General features: G+C 40.6%; 4 protein-coding genes across 4 annotated transcripts; 2 read left to right on the plus strand and 2 right to left on the minus strand.

Moving 5' to 3' along the window:
* Positions 1–1,921: 1,921 nt before the first annotated feature.
* On the minus strand, positions 1,922–3,917 carry pole4 (polymerase (DNA-directed), epsilon 4, accessory subunit). The gene is made up of 4 exons (XM_035648450.2): positions 3,510–3,917; positions 3,102–3,186; positions 2,814–2,855; positions 1,922–2,212 (listed from the first exon to the last, which is right to left on the minus strand). Exons 1-4 carry the CDS (start codon positions 3,756–3,758, stop codon positions 2,199–2,201), a joined length of 390 nt encoding a protein of 129 aa, XP_035504343.1. The 5' UTR covers positions 3,759–3,917; the 3' UTR covers positions 1,922–2,198.
* Positions 3,918–4,880: 963 nt separating this feature from the next.
* Positions 4,881–9,607, plus strand: LOC118318236 (serine/threonine-protein kinase NIM1). Its single transcript, XM_035647700.1, has 4 exons — positions 4,881–4,962; positions 6,833–7,135; positions 7,667–7,938; positions 8,452–9,607. Exons 1-4 carry the CDS (start codon positions 4,941–4,943, stop codon positions 9,202–9,204), a joined length of 1,350 nt encoding a protein of 449 aa, XP_035503593.1. The 5' UTR covers positions 4,881–4,940; the 3' UTR covers positions 9,205–9,607.
* A 3,813-nt stretch (positions 9,608–13,420) lies between these two features.
* Positions 13,421–15,130, minus strand: ccl25b (chemokine (C-C motif) ligand 25b). The gene is made up of 4 exons (XM_035646626.1): positions 15,035–15,130; positions 14,318–14,435; positions 13,989–14,103; positions 13,421–13,884 (listed from the first exon to the last, which is right to left on the minus strand). The coding sequence occupies exons 1-3, from the start codon at positions 15,096–15,098 to the stop codon at positions 13,989–13,991; spliced, it is 297 nt and encodes a 98-aa protein (XP_035502519.1). The 5' UTR covers positions 15,099–15,130; the 3' UTR covers positions 13,421–13,884.
* A 2,537-nt stretch (positions 15,131–17,667) lies between these two features.
* gclm (glutamate-cysteine ligase, modifier subunit) lies at positions 17,668–24,975 on the plus strand. Its single transcript, XM_035646625.2, has 7 exons — positions 17,668–18,177; positions 20,200–20,262; positions 21,459–21,543; positions 22,041–22,097; positions 22,212–22,414; positions 22,624–22,738; positions 23,783–24,975. The coding sequence occupies exons 1-7, from the start codon at positions 18,040–18,042 to the stop codon at positions 23,950–23,952; spliced, it is 831 nt and encodes a 276-aa protein (XP_035502518.1). The 5' UTR covers positions 17,668–18,039; the 3' UTR covers positions 23,953–24,975.
* Positions 24,976–25,689: the final 714 nt, after the last annotated feature.

Here is a 25,689-nt window from a genome sequence, read left to right on the forward strand (position 1 = left end):
TATCAACTTGATCACTTTTCCAAGAGATTTACTGTCTGTAAATATTGAGAAAATGAAACAAAATAATAAACCACAAAGCCAAATACTGAAAACATATTGGTCCATCGGCAACCAAGGATCTTTGTGAAAGCCAACTTCAATCGGCCAGGTCGACGTTAGCTTACCACACATAATATAGGCAAACATATTGGCCGACAAACAGCAATATAAAAATAGTAATTTGGTGTCACTACATCATTTGTCCGTCAGTGAGCAGTTCTCTCGTCTTTGTGAAAACCTTTGGTGATGTTGGATTTGCATTTATTTATACTGTTTTAATTGGTTTTATTCACTTTTACTATTTTATCTCTAATGCGCTCATGTCGTTTTAGTCAACTGCCTCGTCTGGTTTTTTAACTTTTTTGGTTTCGTTTCCAGCGCACCTTTTAATTAACACTTTCCAAAAAAAAAGTAATATAAATAAGTTTATTATTACAATTATTGTTTAACAATAGAAATTCAGGAATCATTATTGAAAATGTTGATGTTGATAGTGTGAAAAATCAGCCAACATACTATTGCTGATCAATTATTATGGTAATTATGGTTTGTTTTAACTCTCAAAGGGCTGAAGTGTTTTGCAAGCCACACCTTTCAGCATTACACATTAGAAATGATCTGAAACACTGAACGAAAAATATACAAAAAAATTCAATAGGGCACATATATTAAGAGGACAACGTCTTAATAATCATATCTTTGTCTTCAATAGGAAGTACATTTAAAGAAATACACGTTGGCAAACAGTCCCACAGCCTATTATCGCCGCTGAGTCAACCAGGATGAAAAAAATACAAATGTTGCCAGGAATTGTGTTAAAAGTCAAATTAAAAACTAGAAAATGGAATCAGTTAAGATGACATTAACCACCAGCTTTACAACTAGGAGGAAATTGTTAATACACATCAAGAGATCAGTACCCTGGACAGTTCCTGCATCCCTGGAGGTCCCAGGGTTCAGCACCGTGGACAGTGGTCTTAATAAACTGTCCACAAACACACAGGTGTGTCTTCTGATCACACCTTTCCTCAGGGTGTGGACCAAGTGGGTTTGATTGACAGCTCCACTCCAATGTAAGTTCTTTAGCACCCATTTGGGTGGGATAACTTGTTGTCCAGTTATTCTTCCTAATGGTACCTGGAGTTTTATGACGTACATTCCCACCATAGTATTAAAAATGAACCAACTGAACTGCACAGGAATTTAAGAGGAAGCTGCAGTCCCCCTACCGTGAGTATGATTTGCTTGCAATGATGTTGAACACTGAACTGCATTTTTTTCACATTTGTAAGAAGTTTGATAGAGCAAAAACAGATCCCTTTCCTCTGGATACCATTTCTGATGAAATTAACAGTTTGACAAATATAATGGTGGCTGCTTGATCCTACACTCGCCGTAAACACTTGATAATAATTGGAGCATGTGATACCAAGTAGGAGAAGCTACTCCTCTTGTTGAAGGAGCCCTGTGAAGGCTGGGTCACTTCACATGTTCTTCTCATCTGACCTTTTAATTTACAAACTATGGTTTTGTATCTGATTCAGCTGATGTGGCCAAACTGGGGCATTTAACTGAAAAAAAGGTCATGTTGCAAATGCTTGAGATTGACTGATCACAATGTTTTTAATCCCCATGACAAAATTATATTATTTATTCATAAGTTTCAACCACAAGGTCACGAGGGCACCTTGTATTTCTAATATTTACACTGGGGCTAAAAGTGTCTTTGTTTTTATGTAATTAGTCATTTTGTAAATCAGGAAAATCTCGAGCCATTCTGAACTTCTAATCACATAATGTGACAATATTTGTCTTGCAAATCTCAAATTGATCTGTAATTCAGGCTAATGAAAATGATTATCGTTTTCTTTCTGACAGAAACTGGGTGTTTGAAATGTAAATTTATTCCATTGTGCAGCAGTATTCAAATATTTACAAATAATGTACACATCACCACCGATGTATTTAGAGTATGAAAAGATCTTAATGGCACATTGTAAAAAAAAAAAGCATTTATAAACATCAAATATGACTTGGAGACAGAGATTGACTTAGAAAAGTACCAGAAAGTTTTTTCCACGATGAACTGTATCCCTGTAATGGAGTTTCTTGGATGTTTGCAGGTATTCAATGTTCTGATTGGTCTCCTGAAGCCATCTTCAATCCAGAGTGCCTGGAGTAATAAAGACGAATGAGTACAATGTCAGTAAAGTCTATTAGATGTAAACATCTCGTGAGCTTACATAATATTACGTATTCCTCTTTTGAGCATGTGGGCATTTGAAGATGATGCAAAAAAGTATAGAGAAGAATAATTACTATAATAAGAGCAATGTAATCAGATGTGCATGTAATAACTTTCAGTGTTAACATTGGCTGGTTTATACTTCTGCGTAGGATCCACACAAAGCAAGTGGCCCACGTTGCTGTGTCGATTGAAATGCGCTGGTTTGTCTGTCGCACTGTAATTGCACTTCTGCTGAAGTTGGAGGTAATAAATGTTGAGCAACACTTCTATTACTGAACCTACAGAGAACGGAAAGAAGACTTCAATGACATGTACGACCATTAAACTGAGGTGGAAGTGTGTTGACGACCTGACCTCCTGACCCGCAGCCGGCCAGTTGATGCGGGCTGCGTCGCCTCCATGTGAAGTTATATTTCTAGGGAGTTGCTCATCGGGTCACAGCGTCGGCTACTGCGTAGTTACACAGCTGTGCCATACCGACAGCATCAAATCAACGCACAAGTATAAACGGACCTTCAGGCCTTACCTTCAAGAAATGCAAATTCGTCTATGGCCTCTATTGCGTTGTCTTTTGAGGAAAAAGAAAAGAGAAGACGGAAATTATTTAAAACGACAACAGAAGACGCAGGAATCAAAATTGATTGATGGGTCTACAAGTCACCGTACAGCCAATCTACTAAATATCCCAGGTTTAAAACAAATCTAATCCCCCAGAAATGTAACAGAAATGTAACAGTCATGTCCGCTCCCTGAGCAGCGTCACCATGAACCCGTTTACAGCTCAGTGATCCTGTTTGTGTACGGCGGTGCTCACCCAGGTCTTTTCTCTGTAACGTTTTCCTCTTCCCCTGCTGAGCGTACACCAGGGCGTCTTTGGCAATCATCTCAACAAACAACTCCTGAAAAAGAAAAAACACAATCTATCAATTCCATTGAAGCATTCTGTTGTTACTTATTGCAGCCTACACACAACTATAAATTAAATAACTACAGGACATTTCTTATCAAAAGTTCAGGGATGAGACTCGGGTTGTATGTACATGCAGCAGATCATCAGTGGAGCTGTTATCATTAAGCTTTGCTGGACACACACAACGAACATCATGGAGAAATATCACCTCACATCCGCCTGGAGATCGACACACTGACACGTGAAACCTTCCTCTCAATCTGAAATAGCATCACGTGGGCAGAGAGCGGTCTGTGGTGCACAGGGACGCACCGTGGCTTTGGCGATGATGAACACGGACTCCTGGCTGGCGAGGGACACGTCCGGGTCGGTCTTCATGAGCGCCTTGATGCGGGCCAGCGGGAGTTTGGACAGGCGGCCGTGGCTAACGGCGGCGGCGGGGCCTGTCTGCTGCCGGCTGCCCTCCTCCTCCGCCTCGGCCCCGCGGCTCTCCTCCTCGCTCCCACAGCGGTCGTGGTCGAGCTCCGTGGGGATGACAGGCGTTGCCACTGCTGCAGCCATTTTGTTGTCTTTTTTACACGAACGTTGTATTCATAGAAATACACACACACACACCTGAATCACAACATGTCGCACATGACAACAACACCAGCAGCGGCGCCACAGCATGTGTTTCCGTCCTTTGGAGCAGGGGCCTGTCAGGCACTGCGGGGCCCCGCCTCTTCCTCTCCCGCCAACTAATCCTCGACGGTAATTGGACAGATTACAAATCAGAACTTTGCCATTGGCTAGAATCCAACGTCAATCTGAACATTGTTGCCGCCTCGGAGCGTGTGTACGTAATTCGATTTAGTCACCCTTGGTGGAACTAGTCCCACCCCTACCCTGCTTCTGATTGGCTTAACCTGATATTCCTACCTAATTCTAACCAATCATCTCTCTTGGTGCTTAAACCCAACCCAATCAGAGACATGGGCTGGGCGCGTATCCTTCCGCCTCGGCTGGGGGGAAATAAGGCAGAGTCGCTATGTCACAGTTGTTGAAAATTTTTAAAACAATATAGAGGATAAATGTTATTTTTCAACCATTTATGCGTTTTGGCAACTTCCATATAGAATGAAATACATGAAATGGACCACTCTTAACTTTAGATAAGCTGTAAACATATATAGATATATTAATAAACTGTATATATCGCCTCTTAAAGTTGATCTGTTAGAGATGTTAACACACAGGTACTTGTTTACACAAATAGCAGACATGGAGCAACATTATTCTGGAGTTGTGTGTCTGGTTTATATGTAAATACATGTCATCATATACTTGCAGTATAATTTGATTAATCTTATTAATTGAATATTGACCGGGGAAGCTTTAACAACATTCAGCTACATTGCATGTCTCAACAAGTTACAATGCAAGTTAAGACTCATCAAAGACCCAAAATTAGGAAATCCGTAAGAAAACTGGGTGAAATTACCTCATGAAGCCTGATGTATCTTACATAATTCCCTTACACATATAGTTTTGTATGTTTGCAAGCAATTTGCGATAATCAATTTAAAAATCAATCACATATGTGTACGTTATTTATCATGAGCACAAAATAAGCGTTCAGTATGTCTCAGAGGAGTGAGCAGCCACATAATACACTGTTAATAGGATTGTCAGGAGTGATTTTGTTCTCTGAAGCTCCCTTCACTTGTTGAGTCACAGTCAGGTGTTCCAGCCTGAGGGACGGACATGAAGGAGCCGAAGCTCGCAGGTAAAACTACTGGCTCTATGTATGTAATGTTTCTGCCTTCATTTTGCAGAAAACTCTTCATCGTTTTACATTTTGTAGTACTGTCTGATGAGTCTTTATTATTACCTAATAGATACTTTTCTTGTGCTTTATAGATCTGTTATACACCATCAATAAAATATATTGGACTACTAAATTCAGATTAATCTTTGTTGCTGGTGTTAGTCACTCAACATAACATGTGGTTTGTATTATTTTTTTAAATCATCTTTAAGATGGAGTATTTATACATGCTGCTTTGGTGACTTATCAGACAGTGAGCATGAGCATTTTGATGGATTACAAACATTTATAATAGCATTGTTTCCACTGTCAGCATCTAACTTAAATCTAATGATTTATTAATAATATTTAAAGGCGTTTGTGCCAACTATCTATTCACAGAATGGCTGCTAATTACAATGATATTTTTTTCAATATTTAATAAAGTGAAATCATGGAGATGTTTTGAATGGCTGCTGATTAAATCAGGTCAGCAGGTCAGTGTCTTACATTATATTACAGGTAAAATGAATGTGCTTTACATTAAAATAATGCATCAAATAGTACAGTATAGAGAAGGGCACAATATATAGAATAAAATAAAGTAAAATAAAACATGTCTGTTTTACTGATTCCAAGTATCTTGATAGATTCAGTGCCAGTGGTCGATAGTTGTACAACAACTTGTTTCACCCTGATTAGTTCTGTTAATTCATGTTGTGCCAGTCTTGTTAGCCTCCATTAGTATAAATAGCAGCTACGTTCAGACGTGAGTGGCCCACTAATACTCTTTCTAAAAGAAGTAATCCTTTGCACTTGACCACTGAGTCTACTATCTTCTAAATTTAACTCACAATGACCAGGAGGACCCTTAGTATCATTACACAATTATCATGAGTGTAAAGTTTAATAGTTAAGTTTAGTTAGTTAGTCATTGTAGTAGTAGTAGTAGTAGTATTGTTAGTTTAGTTGCCTGCTTTATTTAATTGTGTAACCTCGCCGGGATGTTACATATGCTCTATATAAGACACCCACACAGTAAGCCCTCATGCGTTAACAGTTTGACATGTGACCCTATCATCCGTTATTCTTTGTGTAACGTCGGAGACTTAAATGTTTCCCGTAAAAAGGAAAGAAAGAAGTTTATGTAAGTCAAACCAAAACACTGTCCTGTTCAGGGGAAGATGAATCCATTTCCCTGTCTTTGAAAGAAATGTTCTGCGTCCCAAGAGCTGTGTCCCACAAATATGACCTGTGTTCTCAGAACAGAATAAAAACAGGAAGGGTCGGCACATCCTGCTTTTGTCCATCATAAAAAAAAATTAAAACCTGCATGTTGAAACTGATTGAACACAGTTAGAAATATACCAGCAGTTTAGACCTGCAAAAACGAATAATAATTGTAAAAGGTCTTGCAGAAAGCAGATCTTCTATTGCATCCTGAGAACCGATTTAATAGCAGGTCACTCATATTGAATAATTTATCATTAGTAAATATTAATATAGATAAATTAACACAGTGACTCCATCTTATATGATGTGCATCATTTTCACCAAGAGAAGCCATCAACCTGTGAGGCTGATGTAAAAGAGACAAGATGTTTTGCCTCATTCAGGACAGAATGAGTTCATATGGAGGTTAATCTCATTATCAATGTCCCGGGGAACACTCACACTATTTAAGCCACGTAATACTGATTACAGAACAGACAGAGTTATAACTTACAGATCTGTGCTTTAGATTTCCTCAAAAGTAGAGTGATGTAATCTCTGCTTTTTACTAATACATTTATCTGCATGCAACAACTAATAGTCAAACTCTTTCTTGTTTCTTCAATTTCTTTTCAAGCCATCACAATGAGGCTTTGGCCAAAGAAGAAAGCGAGCAAAACATCCAAAGACGAGGCTCAAAAAGAGGACAAGACAGCCAGGCCACTGGCCTCTGCTGCCGCATGTGCCTTCCCACAGCTGACCGAAGCAGAGAGAACCAGGATGTCACCATTTGAGAGGATCATCTATGACATGGCCCACAACGAGAAGATCGTCAATGACCTGATGCTTGGACGGAGGGTTGGCTTTTATGAGCTGCGCGGAGAGATTGGGCAGGGTAACTTCTCCACGGTCAGACTGGGCATCCACGCCTTGACGAAAGGTCAGGAACCATTAGTTATTTATTAAGATTTCAGTCCCCCCTATAGAAAGGATCCATGTTTTCTGGTTGACAACTTTTTCTTGAACAGTATACCCTTGCACAAGGTCTGACCTTGAGGAGATAGTGGGTTGTAAATGAATTATATTAAATGTTTGTGAATAATGCTCATGTCAGTGACAATTGATCCCTTGATCTTCCCTGACCCCTGCAGTGAATTTGTTTTTTATTGAAAAGCTGTTATGAAAATCCATTTCATATATACGTGTGTGTTTGTGTGTGTGTGAGGTTTCTTGATTCTTAGCCACATATTAGTCATACCACAGTATAATGCTGCATCAATCTTCCAATTAAATGAGTTGACAAGGAAATTCCTCTGCCTTTTCATATGTAGCCGTGGCATCCACCTCCTTATTTTCGAATGTGTATGAATCTCTTCAGCTTGCCGTTGCCTTTATTTTGACCCCTTCACTTGATCCGACCGCCGCCAAATCCATCACTGACATCGAAGCCTTCCCTCCTCTTCTGTCTCAGAGAGAGTAGCTGTCAAAGTCATGGACAAGCTGCGTCTGGAGAAGAGGAAGAAACAGCCCTTGACTTCCTTAGAGATCAGCTGCATGGAGAAGCTGTGCCACCCCAACATAGTGCGTCTTTATGAGGTGATTGAGACCAGCCGGAAAATGTATCTGGTGATGGAGTACGGCAGCGGCGGGGATCTGTTCTCCCGGATCACCACCAGGGGGAAGCTCGACGAGCTGGAAACCAAGCTGATCTTTGCACAAGTGATCTCTGCTGTTCAACACATGGTGAGCTTCAGTGTATTTTTTATTGTGTTCTGTGAATTTGTACACAGTCTGTGCATCGTGTCCATGGTTCTTTATGATAATAACTATAATTTAAACATATTAACATGAGGTAGGCCATTCACATGCACACATTTTCATGTGGTCAGTAGAGAGATGACGGACAATGATAGAAAACAAATGTTTCCTAGTCTGCCTTATACCAGGGATGGTGGGATTATTTGATCAGTGTCTTAAACATGACTATTTTATATTACATCTAAAAAATAATCTTTAATAATGCCTTGTTATTTAAAAAAAGTTTTAAGTCAGTTTCACTTGCAGATAAATATAGTGACCTACATATTTTGAGCAGATTTACCTCGTTACGTTTTACCACTGATAATAATGATGATAATAATACTTATGATATTTTGATGCTATTTATATAGTGCTCCAATTGCTTTATTAAAATATCACTGTCTGTAAAAACACTTGTATTCTTCAATTTTTAAAAATATGTTTTTGATATTTCAGCATGACAACAACATCGTCCACGGAGACCTCAAGGCAGAAAACATCTTCTACACCACCAGCTACTGCATCAAGGTGGGGGATTTTGGCTTCAGCACAGAGAGCAGCCCCAATGAGCCTCTCACCAACTTCTGTGGCTCTCCACCGTATGCCGCTCCTGAACTGTTCAGGGAGAAGGGATACATTGGACGCTATTCTGATATTTGGGCTTTAGGTATTCTCTTGTACTTCATGGCGACGGCCACATTGCCCTTTTACGGGGACAACCTGGGGAGGCTGAAACGCTGCATCCTCCAGGGAGCTTACAGAATCCCTTCACATGTGCCCGATTCCTGCCAGCTGGTCATCAAGGGCATGCTGCGGCCTGTGCCTGCTGATCGCTCCTCCCTCGCACAGATTATAAACAGTGCTTGGCTAAAGGGGCTTGAGTACCCTCGTCCCTATGTCCTGTTGCCCCTGTCCCCGGCCCACTTTGCCCAGGCCGGCCAGGCTCTGTGTGTGGTGGAGCAGGAGGTGAAGAGCTTGCTGTCCGATCTAGGTATTGTGACCGTTCATTTCAAAAACCATCCCTGCTCCGATTGTCGGAGCCCGTTGACGGGGACCTACCGGATCCTCCTCCATCGGGTCCAGAAGCGGAGGTCGGTGGAGGCTGTAGGTTATTCAGCGCTTCATCCTGAGGAATATGGGAACCCAAAGAACTGGTTCGCGGCATCTGTGGACAAACACACTCCCTCTGCTGTCTGTGTTGTTTTGTAATGAAGAGCTGGACTGCTTTAGTTTTGGCAACACAGGCACTTTAACACATGCAGATGTGCCCATTTGCTCCTATTCAAGTTGTATTGTGCAATATTGGAATGAAAAGGTGCACATGCGGGTCAGTTGGACGGTTCCTCTGTCCCACAGCGTAAGTCAATTATAGCTCACAGACCAGAACAACTCTCTCAGGTAATTAGAAATGGATTTCTGTTCTGATTATATCACAGACAACAAGCTTAGTGAGGCAAAATATGCATCTGTATGCCTATGAGCATCTTCCAATCCCTCTTAGTCAGAGCATAAATCTACTGAACTAATCCTCGGCCACAAGTAATCCTAATCATGGAGACGCTGAGAACATGTTTGGTCCAACTAAAAAGAAACATGAGAATATGGAGGAAAAGAAAAAAAAGACACATAGGCATTAAACAAAATTATGATCATATGTGCACAGAAGGAGACTTGAAATGTAAACTGAGAAATGTAAAACCTCCCACTGTTATCTTAAATGGGGTTTTTTTTCCTGTAAAAACAATAACTGGTCATTCAAATCCCTTCATTGAATGATATTTATGTATTTGATCTATTCTAAATATAATGCCTATTTTAAGACTTTGACAAAAAAGTGTGGAGCACAGTGCTTTAGGCTCTTCACAATCTGTTAATATCTTTGTTGAGTATTGTGCTTATGTTTTAACACAAGGCATTCATACTCTGGCATGATTTTAATGTATTATTTAGTCATGTAGTCATCAGTAAGACCAAATTGATTAATCATAATAAACTTATTTTAAAACAAAGATTGTTTCCTTACAAATCCCTTCTTTTTTCGATACTATCTCCTGCCTCTTCTTCGTCTGCTGCCTGCAAGACTTCAGTCAAGATTTAAAAAATGTATAAAGAGATTTTACTGGGACGTTGAATGATTCTTTGTTTTCTTGTGAGCCCAGAAGTTTGGCCCTGGAACCAGGGTGCAGTGATTTTCGGAGCCGTCTTAAGCACTCTCCATAAAAGAGCGGATAGGCCTAGTAAATGATGACGCACTTGTGCATTGGAGGTTTCAACAGAATTATTTAATATTGAGCTGTGAGTTTCTCAGAAAAAGAGGAATATTCCAATACGTGAAGCCAAATTTTGAAAGCGTGGACCCCTTCTCCACATAAAGTAACGGTCGTTCAGTTCCATTTCACCCCTGACATCTGAATTATCCTCGAGGGTGCAACAGCCTCCATGAGCTGGTCATCACTCTTTGCCTTTTACCATCACGTTGCAATTTAGTGTCCATTCTTCTGGTGTCTGCAGGCCCCTGCTGAGTTTCTAGTAAGCTTTATATTTTACAATAAAATGCTGAACCCTCAGCCAACAGCCTGTTCACACAGGAATGTTGGGAGAGAGCACACAATGAGAGACACTCCTGACGTAACCGTACGAGAGCCAAGGAGGAGTCTTGACATGTACTATGTTTATTAAATAATCCTGTACCCGTGCTCAACTTTCACTGGTGGGATAATCTGTGCTGTCATTTCCACTTGCACAATACTTCAACTGCGACATGATCCGAAGGAAATGTTGATTGTGACATTTAAATGAAAGGTAAACAGCAACATCCGTCTGAAGCTCCTGTCTGGAAAAAAAGTTGAAAAAGGGGGTTGATGCATCGAGGGAAAGAAAGAAAGTTGTTTAGACCAGAGTGAATCATTTACCCTCGGGTGATCAAAGGTTGATGACCGTGACATATCAATCGGGTTCATTCCGCATTAACATAAACATTCAAAGCTTGAAACAAGCACAGCAGATTTCAAAATTCTTCCTTCTGTTCAGATAAAGACAGTGCTTAGTGTTTATTAAGTGGGAGAGATTATTTTTTTATATCTTTTTATAACTATTTATTGTCTTATTCAATTGATAAAGATATCCCCTGCCCCCCTGCCGGAATAAAATTAGAATGTGAGTAAAACTTTCAACCATTAATCATCTATAAACAAATGTTTTGTCTTCTCCTCTTCTTTCATTTTCTGTCACCTACATGTAAACGATTTTCCATCTTTTATCTTTACCTCTCCTTACCCTGTATTGGAACAAATTGTGTTTCTGCACGCTCTGATGCATTATTAGGAGAATGCTGTACCGCAAGAGGAGAGGGGGAAAGGGCATGTAACAAAGACAGGCTGGTTGGTCAGGTTCATACAGTCAATGACCCAGAACATTGGAGGAAAATAACAAGACGGTGGCTTCACATGATGGAAGAGCAGCAGACTGAAACCACATGTGGAGCTGGTTTGGGATGAACCCGACAGAAGCTGAGAGCAAAGCAACAAACCTCGGCAACAGTTTGTGAACTATGTTTAACTTGCATTCCAGAAAGAACATCACAAGTGTGTTTGTGTGTTAAATTAGCCAAAAATGGATCAAACTTAGATTCAATTCAGATCAACGAGAAGATCTCATGGTTGCTTGTTGTACAAAAAGAACGTTGACTGGAGGATAATCACAAGCCTCATCGGAAGTTCTCAATATGTGTCCATCACTTACATTCGAATCATGTTAGGACGTGATCGCTTCAGTCACATCTGGGCCGTTGAGGTTCTTATCATGAACAATGCAAACAATGCAATGTTCTGTGGATGGCAGCTTCATTATATTGGTTGAGAAAATGCCAAAACATTACATCCAGGATGAACTTCTGGGGCCCGCAGAGGCCTGCAGGCTTCTAAGCAATATCATATTTTTTTCCCATTTGTTAATCCAGCCTGGCAGTTCGTGGGATTGTGGTTCAATCTTGAAAATGATTCATCACTCATTCAGGACGTCACTCTTTGAAGAGAACTGAATGGATGATTGTGAAAATGTCTTCAGACATCAGCAACAGGTTCAGGTCATTGTGGTGGCCTAAGGGCAAAGACGTGTTCCATCAAAACCCATGCTAATGTCCTTGGTTGATTTCCAACTAATTATGTTTTTTGTTCTAGTCATATCAGTATCTTTCTGTTCTCACTTAGTGTTTGATTCTCAGCTAAATACTATCAAGAAAAGGAAAATATGTGTGATGATAATCTTTAAAAAGTCACAAAAGAACCAAAGCTCAGCTGCCTTTAACTTAAACTGTCCCTTTAAGCTTTTTTAGTTTAAATTCTTCACATTTTGAGTGTACTTTGTCTGACTTTATTTCAACTCTATGTTATCATATAACTTTTCCAAGGTGAAAACGCTCAAAACCTGCTTAGAATTAGTATTTAAGGATGAACTTCTTCAATACAACTATTCTAGAGAAATTAAAGCAAACTACAGCAAGTCTCCAGATTGTGCACTGCTCATTTAGAAACTGAATTACGTTTAGTGTGGGAGTGCCTGGTGTTGTGTAATCGTGAGAAAAAGAAAACCAGACCATGGAAGAAAACATAAGTATAACAACATCCAAGTATTGCCAAAAGCAGAGCTATCCTTGTTCTCCAAACCATCGATCATTAAAAAAAGCACAAATCAGTTACCAAAGTGGCACAGTTGACCCTCTTTTTGGTTCAGTCAGCGAGAACAATGACCCAGTGAATGTGCAAATGTTAATATACTGTATATTGACTGAAGCCCTTAAGCTGATTTCTTTAGTTAATTTAAGTTTTCAGGTTCACATGCAGTTTCCCCAAAACAGATGGACTTGTACAAATCGCTACATGAGAGTTGATCACAAAGAAATGTTAGATCTTGTGCTGTTCTTGAAGAAATGTACTGTATGCAAGATTCCCTGCCTGTCTATGAAACATCGCATACATGTAGAGGTGGTCTCTAACATCAGCAGCTACTTATTGCAAACAACACAGAATGAAACAAATGGTCATTCACAGATAAATGTGACTAAAGGACCAAAGTTAGAGGCTCAGTTTCTGATGCTATCAAACTTAAAAGTGACTTTATCGACTACATTGCCGAGAATCTAGTAGATCGTTTACTTTTGAGTCAATCTTTTACAGTCAGCCAATACAAAACCAGCTTTGTGTTGGTGAGTTATTAAACATCTGTTGTGAGTTAATGCCAAATCTAAAACAAATGAGAAATGCTTTTATTTCATTAGTATCCATTAAAAACCTCACCTGGGTGGGATGGCGCAATTACCCCCTCCCCCACCCCTAAATAAATGAACCAAGGGATCACCAAATCAGGACAGAAATGATTTAAACAGCTTTGTGTTGAATGTTTTGATGAACTATTATAGAACCCAGAGTCTTTGTTTGTGTTGCTTCTTTATTTGCTACAGGGAGACACAAAGTACAATTGAGTGCTGATACAAAAATATGGATATCTGTTCTATATAAAACATAAGTCTTACAAAAGCTTAACAACAAAAGTGGTATATATACACACACATACATACACACACACCTTTACTCAAGCACGCATACATTCTCTGCAAATACGTTTCAAAGCTGCCTAATAGTGGCTCACTTGTTGCAGGCTCTAGATATCACAGAACAATTACTCAAACAATGACTCATATAAATGAATTTTGCTATACTGGGTATAACTTTGAGCTCATGGTATGTTCTGGTAAACAGGAAATACCTAATCTACTGAAACCTAATCCATCTGGTTCAAGGTGATATATGATTCCCGACAGGGGATGTGAAACAGCCGCTCTCCTCCCTCCCATTCTTTTCTTCTTTTTTTCTCTTTCCCCCGTTTATTCGTCTGCAAAGTCAACAGATGTAGGATGAAGCATTAACACAGTGGCTGAAGTTGTCTGTAAGGCATTAAAGTACATGATGACGTGAGTATGCTGTGTAATTTATTACCTATTTTTGCATTTGAATATCCACAGTGCTGGTCAGATGCTGGACCCAGCCATCTTGTGGATTGGCGCAGACTGTCCTCTGTTTTTTATGTGAGGGCTTCCTCTTCATCAGAAACCTGCACGATTCAGTAAAAAAGGATTTAAAGTTATCCAAGGACACCAAAGAAACATTTGCACATTCAATTGTGCTGCTGCAGGTATAGATCACCCACTTCGCTGATAAGCAGGCTGTTTATTTTTCCATGACTCTCTGCCAAACGGTCACAGTTTTAAGTTCCAACAATGTGCAAACAAAATGCTCAGGAAGAGTGCACTGAATGAAACACTTACACAACAGCTCTGATGTTGCAATCCCCATCTGTTTCCTGTATCCTGTAACTTTCAATATTTCTCTTTACTTTTTCTTTCATCGCAAGAACGTACCCGAGGCAGCAGTCCCCATATGTGCCTGCAGAGAGATATTACATTACAGAGAGATAAACCATAATCCACTTAAAATATCTTAGGGAGACATTTACACACTCCATTGCAACTTGCCCTTTATGTGTGTGTAGGTCTGTGTTGGTAGGACTGTTAATGAATTATAGCTTTAGACATTATTTTACAAGTTCAACTGATGTATTAGCGTATGAGCGATGAGGTACTGATGAAGCAGTGTAAGTACAACATGTCCACGTGTTGCCCATGTTGTGCAGTAATTTGCCGATAAGGAAATGTTTATGAAAATCAGCATCTTTATATGTAATAGTATGTAATAGTGAGCTGAGACAGATTACACTTTGGTAAGAGGTTTTGTATTGAGTGGTTTAGACCAAATAAATCACCTCATAGAAAGACAGGATTTAGTAACAATACAAAAGGAATGTAGATTATGCCATATCTTTTTTTTTAATCACCAAAAACATATATATTATATTTTATCTTACATGTGACCTGCAAAATATTTAGAAAATGTAGAAATGACCAGTCAAATGTGAAATCTAGTTACTTTTCTCAATGACAACATGATAGTTGTGGTGTGAATCAGATCTAACGTGTTCCTCTTACCTTGTGCCAGTCTCAGGTACATGCAGGTGAGGAGCAGAAAGAGGAGAGGAGCCTGAAACTTCATGGTTGCTGCTGCTGCTGCTCCTGTGTGGCTCACTACACAGAAACAAACAGATTAATAAGAGCAGAACCGACATGTGTGCTGTCCCGTCTTTGACCCCTGATTAAAAATATCTAAATCCTTGTCTGGTTTTGCCGCCGTGTGCTGATCTTTCATCTCAAACGTTTTGAACGTTGTTTCACTGAAACTGAGTGAGTCTCTGGATCCCCCTCCTCGCAATTATGTCTAACACTTAAATTAACTTGAAACTTGATCCACACATCAGCATGTCTGGAGTCAGGAAAAAAACATTGAGAGTGACACGAGGGAACTGATTCACAAGCATGCAGAGAGAAAAAAAATATACCTGCTCAAATTCAGTATTTAACTGGATGTCCTGGGAAGAAAAACCTTTAATCCAGTGCAGCTTGTGTTGACTCCATACTCTTATAGCACACACGTTAAATCTGCCCTCCCCCAAAACAAACTGTCCTTCACCACACCTCCTCTGACATGTCAACACTCCAAGTTTTACTATTCCTGAGTTCAAGTGCAATTTGGTCGCTGCATCCCACAAGGGACATTTTGTTACTATTTTAAGACTCTCATGACAGAGTAGCTTCAGAGCCAGAACTCTTAACCCTCTCACACAAGTATCACTGCAGCTCTAAAACCCCCTAAATGTTCAGCAAAAACGCAGAGTAACTTTCAAAGACGACATTTTCTAGTGTACTTTGTAGAAAAATAGCTGAGGTTTGATGGTTCACCTCCTCTTCCACTCTTGAGCATCTCGTCCCTGCAATGATTTGATTGTTGATTGTTGTCAGTGTCATGTTGTTAGGAGAAAGTGTTGTAAATTAGTTCTAGATAAGCATGTCTACTAAAAATGTCAAATGTAATACAAGTTGATTTGTAAAATATTAAAATATTTCTAAATATTTTACAGATTATTAAGTACATTCATATGTGAATACCCAAACATTATACTCATGTGATTGTTAAACGCATCTTATTTTAAAGCTGTGAACATTAAAAGGTTTCTCTAACAGTCTCTACTTTCTACAAGACGTGGACACCGGGTTACAGGAATTCCCTCCCATTCAACCACAAGAAGATTTATGAGGTTGGCCAACGATATTGGGTGACAAGGTCGTGCAGTCAGCTTCCCAGCTCATCCCAAAGTTGTTGAGTGGGATTGAGGTCAAGACTTTATGCAGATGGGTCAAATTCTTCCACTTCAATCTTGCAAAAAACATTTCCTTCACTGCACAAGGGCACCATCTTTCGGGAACTAGAAAGTGACCTTCCTAATCAGATAAAAAAAAAATTGAAGCAGTGCATGTGAGGTCAATGTCTTGTCATTTCAGCAATTGGAAGGGATTACACAATACCAAGACAAATGTCACAACAGTATTATGAATTCAACAGTCTTTTCAAATGTATAGAGTATGTCAGGCTAGATTATGAGGGTAATGTGTAAAATGCTGCATAAAACATCTCAAACTTACTTTCATTCAAAGAAATTGCATATTTGGGACTATAGCGTAATTAGTGTTCACATCACACACCCTAAAAAACTACAATGGCACTCTTACAGTAGGGATATATAAGGGGAAAGTGATAACCTCAATGAGGTATTTGTGATAAAACATGGTTAAAGAAAGTAAAAAGGCATGGCTGAACACATCTTCAGTGCAAGACTCATCTGTCTTCCTACACTTAAAGGACAAGGCACACTAATTTGCACATTTTGGTCAAGGAAAACAGAGTGAAGGGAGCCATCTATGTCAAAATAGAGAGAAACCAGTCTTCAACAGAGAAGGTCCGCAACACCATCTTTCTCCCTCCTACAATGTCGTGGTTTGATCCCTTCTCTGAACACCGACGAACCGAGGAAGCCACTTGAATGAGTGGCGGAACGTCTTCAAGAAACTACAACGGAGAAATCCTGGATCTGCCCATTAATCCGCATCCGCACCATAATTGAATGGTTTCTTCTCGGGCCCACGCCCCATCCCTCCACAGTTTGGTAGTTTTTGTGCAATCGTGCTAAAAGTTAAACAAACAAATACTCAAACCATCAAACAGACACTGGTGAAAACATAACCTCCTCAGTGGAGCTAATAAAACAGATTTGATTAACGAATACACATCATATCCAATGTCTTAATTGAAACAAAGGGGAAGGACTGTTAGAGAACTAGTTTGGTTTTTGTTTTATTAAGCATTACATGACCTTAAATCCATCAACACAGCAGTTTTCTTTTCAATAGATAGATAGATGGTTACTTTATTTATCCCAAGCTGGGAAATGCCGGTGTAACAGCAGCACGTTTCACACAGAATATATACTATATATACACAAACAAATGTAAAAAATATACATTTCACTATCCAAATCGACAGAAGACTGAATCATATTGAATTCCACAAGGGGGGACTGGAGACGACATTGCAGTCAAATGAAGAACGAGGGGGTTTAAAGGAAAGTGGAGGGTTTGAGTGACTGAGGGCAGCTTGATAAAACATTTTAAAACGCTACGGCGCCCTCTAGTGGTGTGAACGACACCTTGCCAGGACAAAGATCCACTCCGTTGACCCGAAGTATCCCTGTTTTGTTTCCTGTTCCAGTCCGTCACTCCGGTGGTACTGACCGGGTTTTATGGCTCAGTCGTCGGCGCCCACGCCGGCTTGTCTACATACCAGCCGCTGAGCAACGGAGCGGGTCGGTCGACTGTGACTTGCAAGTCATCCTGACTTCATCACTTGTTCGTTGTTGAAATAGTTGCGGGTGTTGGTCCAGTCGATCGTTTTATCAGCCTGCTAGTTCGCGGGGCGAGTCGGCGAAGGAGTGGACCCCCGTGAGAGCACCTGCCCCGCCGCCGCCGCCGCCGCCCTCTCCCCACATCCAGGTCCCGAACACCCGGTTAGCAACTCGCGAGCTAGCTGCCGCACTCGGACCCCTATGGAGCCTCGAAACGCCGACGCGAGTGCCGAGGCGACGGTGCTGCTGAACCACGCCAAGACTCTGCGGCTCCACACCGGGAACCTAGTGAACCGGAGCCGCCTGAAGAAGAAGTGCCCGGGCTCCCCCGGCGAGGAGGTGAGGTCCAGGTGTCAACACGCGAGGAGATACACGCGTCCACTCGGGGGGGAAACAACCACGGCAGCTTTCTGACCGAGGTAGCATGTTAGCTTAGCCCGCAGGATGACGTCAGGCTACCTGACTAAACATTTAGAGAGAGAGAGAGAGAGTGTGTGTGTGTGTGTGTGTGTGTGTGTGTGTGCGCGCGCGTGCGTGTGTGTGTGTGTGTGTGTGTGTCAACCTACAAAAGGCCACGTGTTACACTGTCTGTGAAGAGAGACCTTTTTTAAAAAATGAGTATTTCAGCTTGTACGTGTTGAGGGAAGCGAGTGTTAGCGAGTGGACCAGCTGGGCGGTGTCACGTGACGCAGGTGATGCAGGTGGAGAGTTAACACAGTCCTCTAGTGATCGTAAAACGGTGTTTTATGGATTGTATGACCCATTTAAAGGTATTTCAACATGTGATGGCTGCATGGCTTCTAATCTGGGACAGAGCAGGTCAAATAATGCAGTTGTACGGATACAAATGATTCCTTTATTTTATACATAACCATTACCATATAATGTTAATTATTTACATATTTGACATAACCATTTTAAATCAGTCAACCAATTACAGTGTAGTTTTACTAGAAATACAAACGCATACAAACCTGAAAAACAATAGGATCGTATTTCCTGTGAGCAGCCTGATGACGGCCAACACTTCGGTCACAGTTGCGTTCATTCGGTTCCAAGAGCAATACAGTTCCATAAAGACGTATCTTTGATATTACTACGGACATAAAGTTGTGTATGTGTGGCCGTTATCAGAGATTGATCCAGATAAAATCACTTTTTGGCACCACAGCGGTCCCACCACACTGAAGACAGGCTCTCGGGAGCTGGAACCAGTGGATGATGCTTAGTAAATGACAATTAATCTGTTACCAGACACATTAAAGACATTTTTTTACTACTTGACTTATCCATTCAGCGACCAATTGTTTGTTTTTTTGCGACTTCATAGATAGTTACAGTAGTAACTGCTATCTAGAGCAACACTTTTAGGAGACAACTCTTTTTTTCTCTTTTTTTTTTACTATTTTTATTTATTTTTTTAATGAATCACAGACTTGAGAGTAAATTCCATGGCCACCATATTCCCAGAAGGCTAAATGTAAAAAAAAAAGACTTGTTGAAGAAGTGCAAAGCAATGTCATGGAAATAAAATCTGTATTGTTGGTGCCCAGATGCCTGAAAGAAATTGCTTTCCCCTTTCGGAAAGATGAAGGATCTGAAGTTCTTTTGAATTAAAATGTGCGACACGCGTGTGAGTGACGCCTCTATCCAATTAGGGACAAAGCGGTTTCATCCCTGAGGTGGTTTCTCTGAGGTGACAACTGGTTTCCAGACGGTGCAGCTGGACAAGAGCAAACTTGTCACTGACCTGACCTTGCTTGGTTTTATCTATCTTTCAGTGGTGGAAAAAATCTGACAACCTTTCTAACCAGCATGCATTGCTTTAGGTCCAGTACGCATGACAATAACCCAGCGCTTGTGTGTGTCTATAGATAGCTTACTGTCTCAGTCACTAGTCAGCTGACTGAGTTACTGTACTCAGCCCGTCCTCACATTCCTCTCACATGATGATTTCCTCGTTTTTTGTTTTTTTACATTTGATATTTCCCAGACTTTGGTCTTTTTAAGCATTCATCATGAATTTGTTTCTTCTGTGGCCACAGAACATGTTACATTAGCCTTCAGAACCTCCTCCTGTCTCTGTTCTCAAGAAGGAACATGTAATCGTTAAATCCTGTCCCCCACATTTTCAGAAGTTTCAGAAAAAATCAGTTTGTGTTTGGGAAATTGTCACATCATAAAGTTTGTCCAGCTGATTTCATTGTTTATATCACACAGAGGCGTATGAGTTGGCAGAGCAGCTCTCCGGATGTTAGTGTGCACTGAAATGTTTTCAGCTTCAACTGAGTTTCAGGAATCCTTCCCAAAAACTCATGGACCTTAATCTAACTCCATGTTCTTTCCTATTTGATATTTCAGCTCCAAGACTGCATTCAAGCCACGCTGAGCGACTGGTTTTCCACGACAAAGCCGCCATCTGAGGTGGGTTGATGTTTTCAGAGTGTATTCATCATATAGTGGATAAAGGAATGCACTAGTCTTTGCATTGATGGTGCAGTTACACAAGAGCTGCAGGTCCCATGCTGTCAGGCAGCTGGATTTCAGTGCTTGGGAAAATGAAATGACTTCAGTGATGGACATCAAAGGATGCCTCCGGGCTCACTGAAAAGAACCTGTCATGATGAATGTTCATGCATTGCTGGCTGCCAAAGGCGCCATTCCAAACGTGTGTTTGCCTGTTTGCTTGGATGGTGGGTCAATGTGGGGGCACAAAAACTTTGCTCTGGAGCTTTTGTTCATCAACTGTCATATGATTTCTGGAAGGTTGTAGTGATGGGATAATTTGCTTTCATCAAACTTTAAAAATATTCTGAAATATCTGAACTTGACATTTAAGTCTTCAGGATCCAGTGTCGTGAACCAACGTTTCTGCACAATACATCTGTGTGACATGTTCATACTATGAAGCTCCTTTCAGACATACAGTACACCACATTATGTAAATGAGTGCAAATGTGATGCAAATGTTTTCAACACGTTGGAGACATGTTAAAAGTACACGTGACGCAGGTTATGCTCGTGATGCAGGTGGAGAGTTAACACACAGTCCTCTAGTGATCGTAAAATGGTGTTTTAATGGATTGTATGACCCATTTAAAGGTATTTCATCACGTGAAAATCTGCATGGGTTCTAATCTGGGACAGAGCAGGTCAAATAATGCAGTTGTACGGATAAAAATAATTTCTTTATTTTATACATAACCATTACCATATAATGTTAATTATTTAAATATTTGACATAAACATTTTAAATCAGTCAACCAATTACAGTGTAGTATTACTAGAAATACAAACGCATACACAACTGAAAAACAATAGGATCGTATTTCCTATGAGCAGCCTGATGACGCTGTAAACGGCCAACACTTCAGTCACAGTTGCGTTCATTCGGTTACAAGAACAATAAAGTTCCATAAAGATGTATCTTTGACATGTTAAAAATAAACACATGACAACAGTCATGACAACATTTCCATATAACTCACAACATGGTACAAGTCTGAATTGAATTTCTTCGGATTGATATAAAGACCAGAACAAAAGTCCCCACTTTTACACAGAGTAGACTCAGACTCTAATGTTTCATATTTCTCTAAAGTACTTTTCATGTCATCCAGGACCTTCCAGATACGCTGGACTGCTCCGTTTCCCAGGCAACCGATGCCATCACACCTGAGGAGCGGGAGGAGGTGAAGGTCTCAGGTCTGTACAAGAACAACATTCAATCTACTGAGCATCGCATTCAGTTAGTTTTCATGCTCTTGTCTAGGTTTCCATAATCAGACAATCGGGAGAAAATTGGTATACCTTAAGTTTCGTAATGTCGAGATTTATATTATTCTTATTATATATAGTTTGGATTTATCAAAGATAATTCATGACTGAGACATTTCAGAAATGCACAGAAACATATTCCCCACAATCGGTCTTTAACACAATATCCTTTCCTGTAGATATTGCAATAGTGATTTATTATACTTTTTAAAATTTCCATTTATTTGCCTCACTTATTGAAAGGACCTCTGATAAAGTTATGTGGTAAAGAAAAAATCCATCAATTCATTGGGCAAATTATTTATTAGAGTGACCTGTACTTCCAACTAGCCAAAGGAAAATGAATAAATTAGTAAAATTGTACCAATGATTTCAAAACAGCTACAGTATGTGAGTGACGACATGTTAATGTTTGTCTTGTGCAGTCAAGCTCTTCCTGTGTGAGTCGCTTCAGTCCTCTATCAGAGACGCAGTGGAGATGGGTGAGCTTTACATCTCTTCAGCGAAACTTCAATGTCCCCTAAATATTACACACTACCTGTTTTTCATTTTATTTTTTAAAATCTCCTTCAGCCTCATTTGTCTCTCTTCCCCAGCCTGCCAGACACTGGCAGTGTCCCAGCTTGACTCTGTGATCATAGCGCCACCTGGGCTCCTGGAGGGTGACAGTCAAACACTGGCTCACCTTCAGCCAGCCTGGGAGGAGCTGGAGACCCTGGTCAGGAGCCAGCGGATCGCTGCCATTGGCACCTCAGACCTGGACAAAGATCTGCTGGAACAGCTCTACAACTGGGCGCAGGTCTGTAGGAATCTTATATATGTGAGGCTTGATGCGTGGCATCTCCAGGGGAAATGGTGATGTTGACTCCTGTTAAAAAATCAGGAGGGTTTTTAAAAATTGTATTGTGACTTTTGTCCAGTGTACCACTGACAGCAGATCCATCAGTCATTTTCTGTGTAGAATCATATGAAGCGGGTCGGTGACCATGTTCTCTCTCCTGGGACCAGGTGAAGCCCAGCAGTAACCAGGTCAACCTGGCCTCCTGCTGTGTGATGCCTCCTGACCTGACCACTTTTGCTAAAGAGTTTGACATCCAGCTGCTCACACACAACGATCCCAAAGGTAAAAGATACTTTTTATTTCTGCCAGTCAGATGTGATCTTCTCATTATTTACCCAGATCTGCGCCTCATTATGTTTTATACAAATAGTGACATTTCTTGATGCCAATAGTTTCATAGTGTCCAAATCAAGTTCTGTCGATGCCCAAGTAAAAGATGAGAGGATAAGTTTGGTGAAAGTCTGTATTTTTCTTTTTTGTTAAAAATGGGAAACCAGCCATCAAGTTGTGAACTTGTCAGGTGTCTGTGTAGCCAAAGCCTGATATTATACAATTTATTCTGGTGCGCCATAGAGCTCCATTGTTGTCTGAAAACTATTACAACACATAATTGAGCCATACTGTTGAGCTCTCTGTGCAAACAAAACAATCACGGTGGAGACTGGCGTAGTGCCACAACTTACATCTACCTTACCAATAACGCTTTGCAGTGATGAAAACAAAACGAAACCAGAAGAAAGTGGTCTGGATGAGAACATGGTTAGGGAGACGCTCCCCAAACTCAGCTGTCCGCTTCACTCATTCAGTAGCTAGTCTATGAAGTTGAGCAGCTGACCGTGTTGCTAGCAACGTACGCTTGGCAACACTGTCAGCCGCTCGACTCATCTCTCACTGGGTCCACTGGGAAAGTGCTGAAGCAATCATCCTGATTTTGAAATCCTACATATCAAACAGGTTTGATAATTATCAGGGCGGCCCGAATGATTAAGTGGGACGTTTGGGAGGTTGAAGAATGTCTCTGTACACCCTCACTCTACCAGATTATCCGGGCTGGACACCGGTACCGACCAAAGTTCCAGATTTTTCCTGGGATTCTCAGGGGGCTTCTGAGCTTCTTTTTTTAAAAGATAAATATCTATGATCCATTGTAAGGTGTACTTACTAAAGATGGGGTAAGGCATGGGAGGCGTTGGGGTTGACAAGTCAAAGAGCACTGAGAAATGGTTTTAATATTTTAAAACATATTTTGTTGTGAATTAGAAAAGAAAACACCATCCGTATCCTTTTTAACCTGCTTCCTTCTGGGCCGCATGTGTCCGTCCTCAGAGCTGATGTCAGCCGCCACCTTCCAGGAGGCGGTGCAGGGTGGAACACAGGACCTGAACATCACTGACTGGAGGCTGGAGTGGGTCCTGCGCTACTCTGTTATTGTCAAGAGCAGGGGCATCATCAAGTCTAAAGGCTACCTGGTCAGTGCAAGGAAGGCGAGCCCCTAGCACACCCCGCCAGAGAAGAAGACACAGGGATGAAGCCAATCACACTCACCAACACAACATGCAGTCACAGCTCCAAATACTGGATGCTGCAAATCAAAATGGGTCCTGAAGTCATTGTTTTCATCCTACAGATAAGGTAGCCCGTTCAACAGATGCAGGCATTCATTACCATCGTCTCTGTGAGATCAAGAATAGGAGATAAACGTGCACGATCCACCCCTTCGTCAGTTTTGAGATATGAAACTGTAACAGATGCCGGCTTTTACCGTGACCAGTACACTGACAGATCACCACAGCAGAGGCGGCTTCAACTATGGGAAATGTTGGTCTCTAAACTTTGATCCAAGCTGAAGGTTTCTTGACCCTGTTCTGATGTGAAGTGCCTCCTCATTTATTCTTTGTATCCTCATGCCTGCTTTGTCTCTACAGTGTGAATCGAGCTTTAAACATGCAAGTCTGAATGAAACGATGATGATCGGTGAAGCAAAACAGGATAGAAATCTGTTGTTTTTAGTAAGTGATTATTCCAAACATTTTGTAAGGATAAATGGAAACCCATCTAGTATCAAAAAAGTTTTATATTGATTGCAGCTTTGATTGCTACTGTATTTAACATCATTCGCATTCCACAATTGAGAAACACCGTGCACTTTGAAATTTCAAACCCAACCAGATTTGAGCTGTTAATTTTATGATGCAAACTGATTAAGACTTTTAAGTTACAACTTAAAATTGTAATGTTTTCCAACCATGCAATGTTTTTGAGGAGTCATTGGAATGTGTTCCCCTCCGTGCTCGTGTGATTAATATAACCATTGAGAGTAGGGCACTACTTCGACATTGACACAATCAGGCTGGTGTAATGTAGGTGTAGGTATTCTTGCCCTGGAAAAATAAGTTTTTCCTTATAAATTGTGCTTGTTTTTCCAGACAGGGACCAGTTAATCTCTTGAAGACAAATGATCTGTTACGCTGTAAATATCCGCATATCCTGACCTGGCTTTATTAAACTTATGAAATACACGTTTTTACAGTTGTCACTGGTGTAAAATATTTTAAATTATGTCCCCTCACAGCAAGAAGGTCCCTGGTTCGTATTCAGGTTTGGACAAAAAATACATCCAGGGCCTTCCTGTGTGAAGTGTGGGTTCTCTCCGGGTACTCCGGCTTCCTCCCACAATCCAAATTGGAGATTTTGAATTGATTATGGATGGATGGATAATGTGTTTGCTAATACAATCAGTATTTGGTGTCTCAGAGAAAGACAAAACCTTTAATGGAATAAACAACATTTTTTGATGGACACTTTCTGCACTGACAGATTTTGAACCTGTTCTATGAGATCACTGAAGTATTCAATGCCTGAATATTTCCTTCAACATAGTTATTAGCAAAATAACTAATACAAAATATATATTATATACATACAAATTGCTGTGGAAAACTAACATTTAAACTTAAACTAGCCTTGATGGATTTGAAGTTGATGCACAGGCATTTGGCATCCACCATTTGCTGGAAGATCTACTGTATGTAGTTCTAATGTTTTACTACACACTTGTCTTGTAACTATAAACATGTAAATAGTAATTGTATAGTTGTATACAGTCTAGCCTCCTGTATACCTTTCATACTGTATACCTGTACAGGTGTCGCCTCCTTACTGTAGATTCACCTGACGTGGACCTGAGTTACCAGCAGGGGGCGGTATTGACACCCGGACCCAGTGGAGACAGA

This window comes from Scophthalmus maximus, chromosome 13, assembly GCF_022379125.1.
Source record: "Scophthalmus maximus strain ysfricsl-2021 chromosome 13, ASM2237912v1, whole genome shotgun sequence".
Classification (NCBI taxonomy): Eukaryota; Metazoa; Chordata; class Actinopteri; order Pleuronectiformes; family Scophthalmidae; genus Scophthalmus; species Scophthalmus maximus.

Bases quoted from the DNA above. Each gene is read 5' to 3' on its own strand.
- pole4 (XM_035648450.2), bottom strand. From the start codon at position 3,758: ATGGCTGCAGCAGTGGCAACGCCTGTCATCCCCACGGAGCTCGACCAC. The intron at 3,187-3,509 runs GTGCGTCCCTGT...TTTCTTTTTCAG, and splicing joins TCATCATCGCCAAAGCCACG to GAGTTGTTTGTTGAGATGAT. The intron at 2,856-3,101 runs GTGAGCACCGCC...TTTCCTCAAAAG, and splicing joins GTTACAGAGAAAAGACCTGG to ACAACGCAATAGAGGCCATA.
- LOC118318236 (XM_035647700.1), top strand. From the start codon at position 4,941: ATGAAGGAGCCGAAGCTCGCAG. The intron at 4,963-6,832 runs GTAAAACTACTG...TTTCTTTTCAAG, and splicing joins GAAGGAGCCGAAGCTCGCAG to CCATCACAATGAGGCTTTGG. The intron at 7,939-8,451 runs GTGAGCTTCAGT...TTGATATTTCAG, and splicing joins TCTCTGCTGTTCAACACATG to CATGACAACAACATCGTCCA.
- ccl25b (XM_035646626.1), bottom strand. From the start codon at position 15,098: ATGAAGTTTCAGGCTCCTCTCCTCTTTCTGCTCCTCACCTGCATGTAC. The intron at 14,436-15,034 runs GTAAGAGGAACA...ATCTCTCTGCAG, and splicing joins GTACCTGAGACTGGCACAAG to GCACATATGGGGACTGCTGC. The intron at 14,104-14,317 runs GTAAGTGTTTCA...TGAATCGTGCAG, and splicing joins TGCAACATCAGAGCTGTTGT to GTTTCTGATGAAGAGGAAGC.
- gclm (XM_035646625.2), top strand. From the start codon at position 18,040: ATGGAGCCTCGAAACGCCGACGCGAGTGCCGAGGCGACGGTGCTGCTG. The intron at 20,263-21,458 runs GTGGGTTGATGT...CATGTCATCCAG, and splicing joins CGACAAAGCCGCCATCTGAG to GACCTTCCAGATACGCTGGA. The intron at 22,739-23,782 runs GTAAAAGATACT...GTCCGTCCTCAG, and splicing joins CACACACAACGATCCCAAAG to AGCTGATGTCAGCCGCCACC.